Here is a 12,403-nt window from a genome sequence, read left to right on the forward strand (position 1 = left end):
AGTGTTTATAGTAGGATATAGTGGCGCGCACACAAATAAGAAAGGTAAGAAGAAAGTGTGTGGCCGAAAAAAAAAATCACTCGCTCGTGCTCAGTCTCTGATTTTCCCTCTTTTGCCTTCTTTGAGGAGAGCATCTCATTTTTCGCGCCCCCCTTCTTTCTTGGATCTCTCCATTGTTCCCCCTTTTCGAAAAGTAATGGGAATGAGCGTCACCAGAAATATAATGAATTAGAAAAAAAACCTACCGTGAAATAATGCGCAAAACAATAGCCTGAAATTGCCAAGCATCACCGCATAAAACTCTACCGGCGGCACCGGATTGGCGCAACAACTTTCACATACGCACACACACACACACACACACACACACACACACACACACACACACACACACACACACACACACACACACACACACACACACACACACACACACACACACAAGCACTCACTAACACAAAACTACAACAATAGTAAAACAATGGCCAAGGAAGAAAGAGGGTAGTGAGTGCATATAAAAAAAATAATATATATGTACCGCTTGTGTAAGCGAAGAACCCTCAACATTTCCATGGAAATGAAAATAAGGCAAGAGAGATACGCAAAACGGGGCGGGATGAGTATTCCGAACGCTCTAAATGCGGAGCGTTAAAATAATGGAAAAACTGAAACCCCTAACCGGCAACACGATCATCACACCGACAAATGCACACGAATAAGTGTGTAAAATCGCGTACAGACGGACTGCGGCCACACTTGTGGATATTTATGGGCCTTTTTTTTGGTGTAAAAATAACAACCTGTAGTGAAGCAACCCACAGGCGAATAAACCCCCTTCCTTACCACAACACAACTACCCATTGTCCCTGCAATGCTGTCGACATGGATACTTTCGCCTAAGCCAAACCCATTGATATACTTTCCCTCCTTCCGTCGGTGGTGAACCTGTTCAAACAATATGAGGTTTAAACCGTTGGCAGGCTTGTCCACACAGTGCCGCTCCATTAACATTCATCCCTTTATTTCATACTGCACTGAAACGCTCCTGCCCTCCATCACATTCCTCCCACAGATTTGTCTACTCGTAATTTACCCTACGTTATCGCCTTCACTCCTCTAATAAACCTTAGCTTAGAGGACACACATATTAGGATGCAGCACGTGTGAATGCGGTCCGATGTGCTGGGTCCAGATTCCGCTGGTTACCACAGCACCACCATTCCTCTAAGAGTGATCACCCATACCCTTATTTTCTCATTTTCCGCCTTCCGTCGCCATTTCTTCTCTTCGTAGGCGGCTAGAGGATGAATTTCTTGATGTCCACCTTCTTCATCATGCTCTCGACAGAGTTCCTCACGTAAGCCGCATCAATAACAAACGTTTCCCCTTTTCTGTCAGGGCCGTCGAAACTGACTTCCTCCACAACCTTCTCTGTGATGGTGATAAGACGGCGTGCGCCTATATTCTGCACGGTGGAGTTGATGTGTGCAGCGATAGACGCGATTTCCCATAGCGCATCGTCGGTAAAGACAAGATCAACACCTTCCGTTTTCATCATCATGACGTGCTGCTTAATGAGATTGTACCTTGGCTCCGTTATAATGCGATGAAAATCTTCCTTGGTGAGGGGCTTCAACTCTACACGAATAGGAAGCCGACCCTGCAGCTCCGCCAACATGTCAGACGGTTTCACGCTGTGGAAGGCGCCGCTACAAATGAAGAGAATCTTGTCCGTCTTGATCTGCACGTTTCCCTTCGTAGAAACAGTTGTTCCCTCCACTAACGGCAACAGGTCCTGCTGAACACCCTCTGCAGAGGCCTGGTGTCCCTTGTAGCCACCGGAAGCTGTTACGATTTTGTCGATCTCATCAATAACCACAATGCCATCCTCCTCACAGGCACGCAGCGCCTCAGCAGAAACATCCTCCGTGTCCACAATCTTGTCGAGCTCCTCTTGCAGTACAGCAGGAATGGCGTCCTTTATCTTCATCACCTTCTTCACCGTCTGCGGACGCTGGCCACCGATCGACGAAGGAATTTCAAGTGAGATGAACACACCTTCATTCGTTCCTGAATTTTTCGGTTTTTCCTTCTTTTCCTGAAGCTCAACTATGACCTCAATATCGTCGAGGGCACCACTCCGGAGGTGCTCGCGGAAGCCATCGGAAACGCCGGCGAGGGCCTTCAGAATGCGATTCTCCGCCTTCTGTCGTGCCGTTTCTTCATGCCGTCTCATGATATTTTGTTTTGTTTGCGTGAGCGAGGCCTTGTAGAGGTCTTCGATGATGCTCTCCACATCTCGGCCGTGAAATCCCACTTCGGTGAACTTTGTCGCCTCCACCTTAATAAACGGAGCGTCCACCAACTTGGCCAGACGTCGCGCAATCTCTGTTTTCCCAACACCCGTAGGACCTATCATTAATATATTTTTGGGAGAAATTTCTTCACGGATCGCCGCGTCCACCTGGTGGCGACGCCAGCGGTTACGCAGCGCCACCGCCACCGCTTTCTTCGCCTCCGTCTGTCCAATAATATAATTGTCCAGCTCCTGCATCAGTTCACGCGGTTTCATGTTACGGACAAGCGTTTTTCCAGAAGAGGAGTTCGGTGGGATTGCGGGAGACGCTTCAACGGCCGCCGCTCCCCCACTGAAGCGGACGTTGGGCCCTAAGCTTCTACCAAGCTTCAGTGCCGATGGTAATGAAGAAGTTACTCGCCGCATCATTTATATTACAGGAGAGCTGTCGGTGCTGCCCGTTTCTACTTATACCTCGCCTTCCCCCCTTTGTTGCTCAGTTATCTTTACGCTGTCTTTATGTTCAGTCGCGCGAGGAGATTAAAAAAAACCAAGCTGTCGAAAAAGGAGCCAACCAAACGGCACTAAGTAGCGAGTCCACTTGGATGAATACTTACAACCTATATTGTTTACTCCCGCAGCGCTTCGAAACAAACAACTACGAGGCAACAGTGGGGGTAAAAAAAAAAACAAGCGGGAAAGATAAAGAAACTGAAAAATACAGGGAAAGAAGAGCTTTGTTCGTCTAAGCAGAAGGCAAGGTAACGAGAGTACGAAGTAAGACAGAACAATTATAGAAAGTGAAGCTGTCTCCAGAACAAGGTAAAGATGGTTGTGATCATCGAACGCTACGTCACGTCACATGGTTATTTAGCAGTGAGATCAGAACATCGAGGAGGAAGGTGAGATAAGGTAAAGAATATGCAACCGCTCACGAAATAGCATATCAAATCATGTATGTATTGTGATGGACTCACTAAACGGTATTGCTGAAAAGGATGTGCTGCTGCTTGCGCTTCAAGGGTGCCAGTGAGCGCGCTTTGTGCACGAGTCGGAGCAGACCAGTCAGAAGGATCCATTTCTGCCGCTCCATTATGGCCGAGGTGTATGTATCACGTGCGCCGACCTGCAGCTCCTCCTGCAGCACATTGAAGTAAAGCGCTGAGTACAAACCAAGACCGTACGGGGCGTATAGATTAGCAAGGAGAGGGTAGCGCCGCATTAACTCTTCTTGTCGTGCAAGTAGACCCGCCGCATCGTTCGGGAGATTTAACCGATGGGTGAAGGCATAAGCAACAAATTTGGATTGTGCCTCAAACAGAAGGAAGGGTGGAAGCAGTTCCTTTTGCATACCCACAAATCCAATGGACGGATTAGGGGCGAAGAGAGTACCAAGATAGAGACTGCGGTGGTCCACCGCTTTCGTAGCATTTGCAGACGTATCATCGGCACATTTGTTACCTTTCTGCGGCAAGAAGCAAGTTGGTTTCTCTAGCACTTCTCTTATATCTTCGTGTAGAAAAGGATACCGCAGATGATAGCCGGTGGCGCATATTACGGCATCGACGTTATCCATAAAGACACTCTGTGGCAAATCACTATAGCCTGACGCTTTTCCTGCCATCGAACAAGCTCGCATCTCCTTCAACACTTCCACCTTTCCTAGACACTCGTTAGAAAATAGAATACCTTTTCCCTCGCATCCGATGGGTTGACCAAGGTTGGATAGACGACCCCATATGGCACCGTTCCGAAAGCGCAGCCAATTCGAGACAACCTTATTGCCCCTGGCAACGTCTTTCCGCCATCCCGGTGTGCGAGAGAGAAGTTGAACAGCAGCGCTAACTATATCACGCATGTTGGTCCCGTATGAACCTTTTATCAGCCCACTCTCGTCGCAGGAGTCGGAAAAATGTCCCTCATCCGGGAATGAGCATCCACTATGATACACATCAGCCCCACAACGCTTTAGGTCCCAGCAGTAATCCCACGCAGTGACGTCATCTCCAACCACTACAACGCGCTTGTTTTTGAATTGCCGGAAATCCTTTACGTGGAAGGCGTGGTGAAGCTCCCCTCCACTCTCCACGTACGGGACCAAAAGCTCCCTCAATCCTTCCGGATACCGCGGCTCGTGCGCTTGCCCTGTACAGACACATACCTTATCAAATGCCCACTCAAACACATCGCCGTTGACAACGTTAACTGTAATGATGTGCCACACTGCGCTTGTGGCATCGTACCGAACCGACTGCACCTTCGTGTTGAAACGCACAAGCCCCCCAACACCTTTTGATGCAGCGTACCGATCCAAGTACCGCCGAACAGAGGAATGGTGAGGAAACTGCGGTACGGTGTAGTCAAAGCGCATGTCGCTGAACGCTAGCAAATCTTTCGGCAGGACACAACGCAGTGTGGGGTGCAATGGCGAAATGAGGCCACGCGTAGAGAAGGAGCTGCGCGTATCACTATTCCAAACCCCGCCAGGATCTGGGGCAAGCTCAAAGCAGGTCACCAACAATCCACTACGCCGCAATGCCATACTTGCCGCCATACCGGCGGCACCACACCCAATCACAGCACAGGACTGCATTATTACTGTTACTATATTTTTTTTTTCTACGGTGCCTGCTTATCCGCCTAACCCGGCACCGCCACAGCGAAATTGGAAAAAAAATGTCTTCCTCTTTCGTGAAGCGTGTTAAAACCTGAAGTGGAAAGACGGAGAGAAGGCAAGGGGGAAACAAGGGGGAGAAGAAAGGTGACGCCGTGGATTTACGTAGCCTCAAAGAACAGTCACAGTATGTTTCAACAACTACTGAGAACGGCACGCCGGTGCACGTGGGTATCAAAAGCATCGCAATTTTTATTTCTTCCTGTTACTATACATTGGGGAATTCTATGTCACCTTCCCTCCCAGTAAAGTGTGAGCCGACAATTGTAATGTCTTTGTCGGCAATCGCAGCCGCCTCTTTGTACAACTCTGGTGTCACTCCAATGAGTCGCCTAAATGTTATCTGTTGTTCGTCGTTAAGGTTTGGCTCCGGTAGGATGAAGTTAACCTTCTTGGACTCTGGAAGAAGTTTCTTTACCTCAATGTTCGTCACGAAAGGTAAGAAAAGCATTTTACCCTTCGAAACACATGGGGCCGTTTCACCCTGTGATGGCCCCACAGTGTTCACAAGGGAAAGCGACGAGACCGTTTTCGGCTTATAGCGTGCCGATAGACTTGGAAGCCCCGTTGTGTTCACGTAGTCATGGTCAGGTGCCGCGTAAAGTATCCATACCTCCGCGTTGTGGTAGCCTGGGAGCGTAACATCACCAGTATAAGCCACATCCTTGGGAGAGAAATTGAGAAACGAAAGCAGCTCTCGTCTGCCTTCTTCAGGATACAGCAACACCACCGCCACCGCCACGACATTTGCGCAGGATGGCATCACAATGAAGCGCGTGAGTCCCTCCTTCACTTGATATCGCAGCGGTTCCAATAATTTGCATATAGATGGACTAAAATACTGGCAAGGTATCTGTGGTGTCGGGTTGGCAACAAAGGTAACTAAGGCTTGATAAGCAACAACGGGGACAAATGGCTCCTCGGAAATCAGGTCCGAGAAGGGATCTTTTCTAATCGCACGTGCACCAATCACCATACAGTAATATCCCGACTCCGGTACCATTAGAGTGAAGGTTTCACTCATTGACGACTCCTCCCGCTGGTGCCATACCCACCTGGGTCCCAGTGCCGTAGCTGAGCTACAGTTATCTGGGAGTTCCATTAATGTTCCTCTAAAGAGAACACAGCACAACTCGAAATGCTCCGGGTCCTCGTTGAAAAGTTTGATGTAAAATGGTGTGGACCGCGTGATGCTAGAGCACCGACGCCCAGAAGGGTCCAGGGCCAGGGGAAAACGGAAGAAATCATGTGTCATCAACGGTTCACCTTCCCACACGGTTTTCCTCTTCGGTGTCTGCAGCAACGAGTGGCGCGCACGTTTGGGGAAATGTGTGCTGAAAAACTTCTCTGGATGTGTGTTAAAGTAGAAATCTTCCATACGCTTCACCTGTGAACAAAAGGGGGCTAACAGGGGGCCTTCAAGTATGCTCCGCTGCGGTGTTGCTTGTTGGGCGGGAGCGGCCCTTCCCTTACGACCCGTGCTTTCACCCTGCTGATTTGGTTTACCTTTTGGAACATCTTCGGCGGCATCCCCCGGCCGATTGACAGATAAACATTGACCTGAATGAGCGGAGAGCATCACATCCACGAGATACGAAAGCGGCGGGTCGTCATCCACGGGAATTTGAACAAGGTTCCACGCCCATTCAATACTTTTTCCTGGGGGGCGTCTCCGCAGAAATCCTTCTACCACTTCGCCCTTAATCCCAGCCAACTGAAGGAACTTCTGATATATTTGGGCCATCCCAATGCAGGTAGCACGGCGTTGCGCCAGCACTTCCTCAAACAAGTCCATGGACCACAGGGATACGACGGTGTGTGATGCCGCCGATGATTTTTTTTTGTGGCTACGCGACGATGCGACACTGTTCCCTTCTTCCTTTTTGCCAGCACCAGCAGGCGCAGGTACGCTCGCTGCAGCTTCATCCCCCTGTTGTTGGGGAAGTTCAGGGTTAATATTGTTGCAAAGCCAGCAATACAATGTTCTCGCCTTCTTCAGCGCACACTGTGAAGCGGACTGCCGCCACGTAACCCGTTTGAAGGGTTCAATGAGCCGCGTCACAATTTCATGTGGTCTAGTCACTCCTTCTAGTGGCCCGACTTCGCGTGCCCATGCGTCAGCTTCCTCTCGTTCTTCTTTCCCAATACCCCACTGGGCACCAGGCAGAAGTTCCACTGACCGCGCAGGTGCGCGCCGGCCTCCGATCCGTGGGGCCTCTCTCAAGTGCTTGGTTTCCCTCTCAATGGAGAAGCCAAAGTGGTGAAGATAATCAGCGTAGTGCCGCAACTGTAGATCAAAGATGGACGGCTTTACCGTCTCGGTGTATATTTCAAAAACTTTACGTCCAAAGGACTCAACTCGTGCCTCCTCAGACTCCGCCCCCGCTGCAGAGTGCGGATTCGGCTTCTTACTCATCCTTCTGAGGAGCCACTTCTAAGCTTCAGAATACAGAAAGCGGGGTAGAAAAGCACATATGTATATATATATATATATATAAGTGTGTGTGTGTGTTTGCTCCGGAAGAATGGCACAGTGCGGCTGCATGGGTAAGAAAAAATCCCTCTGACAGTAAAGGGACACCAGAAACGACATCTTACTTGCGCAATATGAAAACAGTGTCGCAAGGGATATGCTGGCAATAATTTGGCATCCAGTGCATGATGTAGCGTAAACGGGAGCCAAAGGTAAGAGCTAAAATTACGACTCACCGTGTTTCACGAGAATCCCATCATCCTTCTATACTTAGTGCGCTCGATCCTTAAACACTTTGAGCGACAAAAAAAAAAAAAGAAATCAACCAGGGATTGACTGGTCATTTATTTGTTTTGTTTTTTGTCTCCATTACGCGTTCTCACACATGCCTTGTCCCTGCTTTTCTCGCCTTCACATACCGTCTCTTTCCTCCGCTGGATAAAATTATTTTTAAAAAGTTGGCTACCTTTCCCTACACTTTTTTTTTGATTTTTCCCTTGTCTCTTTCCGTTCCCTCTTCGCATAAGAAGGAACTAGCACCCACTCTACACCACAAACACTTCACGCTGTAGAATCGCGTACATTCGCTTCTGCTTCCCTCTCAAAATCTATGAATCACCCCACGTTGCCACATTTTTTTTCTTTTTGCGAAACCTTCAACCACCCAGTATCTAAAAATAGTGGACAACAGAAATGCGCAGCATAAACCACAACACAAAACAAAGATGCGCCGCAACGAATCTAAAAATAAAAAAATAATACGGGAGAGGGATGTAGTAGGTTAGCGGCGGCACAGTGCAGCAGACACACAATTAGAATTAGAGATTTCCTCGTTTAGAGTGTGCTACTGATATTTGTGAGGTGTAGGGGGGGGGAAAAAAAAAGCTGAAACCATCTAGAAAAATGAGGAGGGATAAGATACATAGGGATGAGGCACGAGAAAACGCCCTGTTATGTGGCAACTGCATACGTTGCAGACAACGTATGCAATTTAAAGGAAGGACGTCCCACGCCAAAACAAAGTGGCGCGCTCATCGCTGCATTTTCATAGCGTCAGCGCGAGAACGCTTCCTTTAGTGGGTGTAGCACCGACCGAAGGTGCAACACAAACAAAAAAAAACAAGCGAAAGAAAAAAAAAGGAGCCCCTGTGATTCACCCGTCCCGTTGAGTCCCTGATGGACCATAGAGGCGAGTGTTACGTAGTTTTTAATGCTTTTGCTTTCAGGTTCTCTCCTTTTTTCTATGAAAGCTCCTGCATTATGCGGGAGCGCAAGAAACAACGGGACGTTGGACAGTGCTGAAGTAAATGAACATGGCCAGTTCAAAAGAATATATCTGTACAGCCTTACTTAGCGTGCTCCGTAACAGCTGCGGCGCAAGCCCCTTGTAAAAACCGGGTATGCCGTCTTGGTAATAAATGTGTCGTATTGTTGGCATAATGCGCTCATACTCGGGTTTCCCTGTCACGTAGCTGACGCTGCGCATGTGATTCATAACGACGTTGTAAGGATAAGAGACGGTGGTGGCGGCAATCTTCGCCACGGCCGAAAGCGATGCTACCGCGACAGATGTCAGAAAAAAGTTGCTGGAACCCTTGAAACTTGCTTCGTTTGACAACCGCTTAAGAAGTTCATAGATGCTCCAGAAGAGGCCCTCTTCGACGAACCGACCCACAATATTGGTCATGGTCCCGCGGTAGAAACCACTGAAGCCTTCGTGCTTCAGCACATCTCTAAACGTTTGCCGCACAGTTAGTTTTTCGTTAACTTGCACGCGAGTCCGCACCAGAAATATCGGCCCTAGGATCGTGTTTGTCACACACACGGCACCACAAGCCGCAATGGCAGGTTGAACATTCTGGTTGACTCCGGCAGAGGAAAGTTGGTCCTTAATGCAGCGGTATGTAGGAAGATAAATACCATTGGAGGGAAGCGAGGCCATTAGATTTGCCGAGAGACCACGCGAAAAGGCGTGGACAATGCCTCCCTCGAAGAGGTCCCTAACAGTGTACAAGAGGCTCCTGTGTGCCTTTCCAGTGGCACTTCGGCTTACAGAGAGGCGCACACGGACGGTATCCAATGGGTTTATGACGCAGGTGGAGCAGACACCGGCAACACAACCAGACAAACAGGATGCAAGGTATTCTTGTCTTTTGGGGGTTTGAACCACATGCGATGTCGGGAGTGCCATTTTTTTTTTCCCTCCCTACTCTTATCTAAAATTTCTAGTGCCCTTTTGTTTCCTTACACAATAGCAAGGTTGTGGATAATGGCCGTGCCTCTAACAAAGCTACAGAGCACACCGGGTGCACTTGCGTGCGTGCGTGAATTGAAAGAAAAATTGCGGAAACAGAGAATACTTGAAGGTAGAGGGGCCACAACAGGGGCTGAAATAAACTAGCGGATCAGCGAGGGCGACAGCATCCAGAAATACGCAGCCCTCTTTAAGTAATAAGTGACTGGTAGGCAACTCTGTGTGTTAAACGAACCTTTAAAACATCGGTAACATTACTTAAACGCGTAGTGGGTGGCTTTTTTACCTAAACGCGGGAACGTCCCTGCTTGTGGCGCGCCCTCCTCGTATTTCGCGGGCCGACACCCATATGCACGCACGGACATCCCTGCTCCGGTTTCGGGAACGACTTCACTCCTTTCCCCAACTTTTTTCAGCCATCCCACACCCAACATTTGTGCTACTTTAATGCCTCGACATGCGCCTTTTATGGCGCGACTTCTTCATACTTTTCACGCCACCGCGATGCTTATAGGCGGGCTTCCCATTCTTTTCCCTACTTTCTGCCCGCCTTGTCTTCCTCGCATCACGTATCTTTTTCTTCTTCAGCTTCTTCACTATACCCGCCTGTAACTTGTTTTGTGATTTGCGCTGCAGTTCACGTGCGGCGTTTTTCGCCCTTTCATTGGCACGGGCCTTCGTTTCGCGCTGCGCCCGCCGCTCATTACGCTGCTTTTTCAAAAACTTGTTTTCCTCACGATCCCAATTTGCCAACTCCTGCTGAAATTGGTTGACAGTAACCTCCGCTTCAGTTTCATACACCCGCCGGGCCTCCTCCTCACGTTTCTTTTGTTCCGTGTGGCTCAGGCACCAGACCCTCCGCGGGCGCACGGCGGCGCTTTCAGTAAGAATTTTCTCTCCTGCCTCTCGGCCGTACCGGCGTTCCGCACGTTCAATTTTCGTGTGCAGTTCCTCCGCTGCAAGTTCGGCCCGCACTTGGGGAAACGCGGCGTCGATCTTTTTAATGGCCTCCTGCAGCAGCTCCTCTGGGACATCGCGACGCCGTACGGTGGCCGCTTGATGATTGCTCACCACACCGCTTACCGCCAGTATCTTTCGCATAATATCCGAGTCCCTGCTCTCATCAACCAGCGAGACCGCGGTCCCACTACCGCCGATGCGGGCGGTACGGCCCACTCGGTGAATGTATGCAGTGAGTGTTGGTGGGAGATCGAAGTTTATGACTGTCGAAACGTCTTTTATGTCTAATCCACGCGAGGCGACATCAGTGGAGAAGAGGTAGTTTACTTCACCAGACGCGAACTTCTCTAAAGAGGCGAAGCGCTCCTCTTGGAGCTGATTACCCTGTAGCTCTACGCTGGGAAAACCAATCACGTTGAAGAGGAGACGTAATCGGTGTGCAGTGGTGCGGTAGCGAGTGAATATCAACGTTTTCTCTCGGAAATAACCTGTGCATAGCGCCACCAAGTAACGTGACTTGACCTTCGTCATGTGTTCCGCCTCGCTTTCAGATTCCTCCGAGTGATTCTGACGCCCTTCGCTCTGCGGTTTATCATGCGAGCGTTTAGAGCGGGTCTTCTTTTGACACCCCTCCGCAGAAGGGGCTACGTCACCGCGATTTTCCTCAGTAGGTTGCAGGGATGTATCAGCATGCAGACGAACGCGAACAAACTGCTGACGCAGTTTGGCCTGAAGAGCAACATGGCCGATGTCCACATTCTTTGGTTTAAATAGATGTTCTTTCGCAAACTCATCTACTTCTGTCGTCATTGTTGCAGAAAACATCAATACCTGACGCGTTTCCTCCGGCACGCGTTTGAGAATGTCCACCACCTGGTCCCGGAGCACAACAGTTAACATCTTGTCGCACTCGTCAAGCACAACTACTTCGACCCCCGTTATATCGACAGCACTTTGTGCACCCTTGTGGTTGTGGATCAAATCAACTAACCGACCAGGTGTTGCAACAAGAATATCTGGACAAGCCTCAAGGGCAGCCAGCTGGGCAGAGGGTGATACGCCTCCAATTGCCAGTGACACTTGCAAACCCGTGGTGAATGCCAAAAATTGTTGTAGAACCTGCTGGCATTGCATACCCAATTCCCGTGTGGGAACCAAAACAATGGCCCGGATGTAGCGACGCTTGCTGTTCATACGCGTCTGCTTCATGGGAGCTCTCGTGAGGAGGAGATGCAACAACGGTAGCAGGAAGGCGGCTGTCTTGCCAGACCCAGTTACCGCCCGCGCGCAGACGTCGGTCCCACTAAGGATAGCCGGTATAGCTTGTGCCTGTACGGGTGTGGGTGAAATGTACCCTATGTGACTAATGGCGCGGACAAGGGCCTTGCAGAGACCCAACTCAATCCACATCACCTTGTCTTGTGTCTGCTGACCCGAGCGTTTGTGGCTGTTACCCCCCGTGGAGATTGTCTCACCAGGCATCAACTGAGCATAGTCCTGGTCTCCGGATAGCTGGTGGGACATGGGAACACTTCTAACGCCGGTAATACCCTGGAAAAACGACGGTGTATCCTCCAACATAACTTCGGTAGCCACGGACGGAGCAGTAAGATCATTTCCTTGGCTACTTTTACCCGAACGGACACCTATGCGTCTACTGCTTGTCGCGGCGGTGTTACCACAGCGCAGTGAGCCCCGCCGGGGTTCCGCGGAGGTCGCTCTCCGCCGCAACGGGGTCGGTGGCAT

At 49.8% G+C, this 12,403-nt stretch overlaps 5 protein-coding genes across 5 annotated transcripts, besides 4 other annotated features; all 5 read right to left on the reverse strand.

The window, feature by feature from the left end:
• Window positions 1–12,403: part of a sequence feature (sequence corresponds to BAC RPCI93-30H13) that runs on past both edges of the window.
• Window positions 336–443: a microsatellite.
• Window positions 513–534: a sequence feature (AT_rich).
• On the reverse strand, window positions 1,298–2,725 carry Tb927.5.1520 (heat shock protein HslVU, ATPase subunit HslU, putative; the record flags this gene model as incomplete). The annotated part of the gene is made up of 1 exon (XM_839733.1): window positions 1,298–2,725. One exon carries the CDS (start codon window positions 2,723–2,725, stop codon window positions 1,298–1,300), a length of 1,428 nt encoding a protein of 475 aa, XP_844826.1.
• Window positions 3,273–4,889, reverse strand: Tb927.5.1530 (hypothetical protein, conserved; the record flags this gene model as incomplete). The annotated part of the gene is made up of 1 exon (XM_839734.1): window positions 3,273–4,889. The coding sequence occupies one exon, from the start codon at window positions 4,887–4,889 to the stop codon at window positions 3,273–3,275; it is 1,617 nt and encodes a 538-aa protein (XP_844827.1).
• Tb927.5.1540 (hypothetical protein, conserved) lies at window positions 5,179–7,386 on the reverse strand (the record flags this gene model as incomplete). Its single annotated transcript, XM_839735.1, has 1 exon — window positions 5,179–7,386. One exon carries the CDS (start codon window positions 7,384–7,386, stop codon window positions 5,179–5,181), a length of 2,208 nt encoding a protein of 735 aa, XP_844828.1.
• Window positions 7,443–7,467: a microsatellite.
• Window positions 8,702–9,634, reverse strand: Tb927.5.1550 (mitochondrial carrier protein, putative; the record flags this gene model as incomplete). Its single annotated transcript, XM_839736.1, has 1 exon — window positions 8,702–9,634. One exon carries the CDS (start codon window positions 9,632–9,634, stop codon window positions 8,702–8,704), a length of 933 nt encoding a protein of 310 aa, XP_844829.1.
• On the reverse strand, window positions 10,142–12,403 carry Tb927.5.1560 (ATP-dependent DEAD/H RNA helicase, putative; the record flags this gene model as incomplete). The annotated part of the gene is made up of 1 exon (XM_839737.1): window positions 10,142–12,403. One exon carries the CDS (start codon window positions 12,401–12,403, stop codon window positions 10,142–10,144), a length of 2,262 nt encoding a protein of 753 aa, XP_844830.1.

Source organism: Trypanosoma brucei, chromosome 5, assembly GCF_000002445.2.
Source record: "Trypanosoma brucei brucei TREU927 chromosome 5, complete sequence".
Lineage (NCBI taxonomy): Eukaryota > Euglenozoa > Kinetoplastea > Trypanosomatida > Trypanosomatidae > Trypanosoma > Trypanosoma brucei.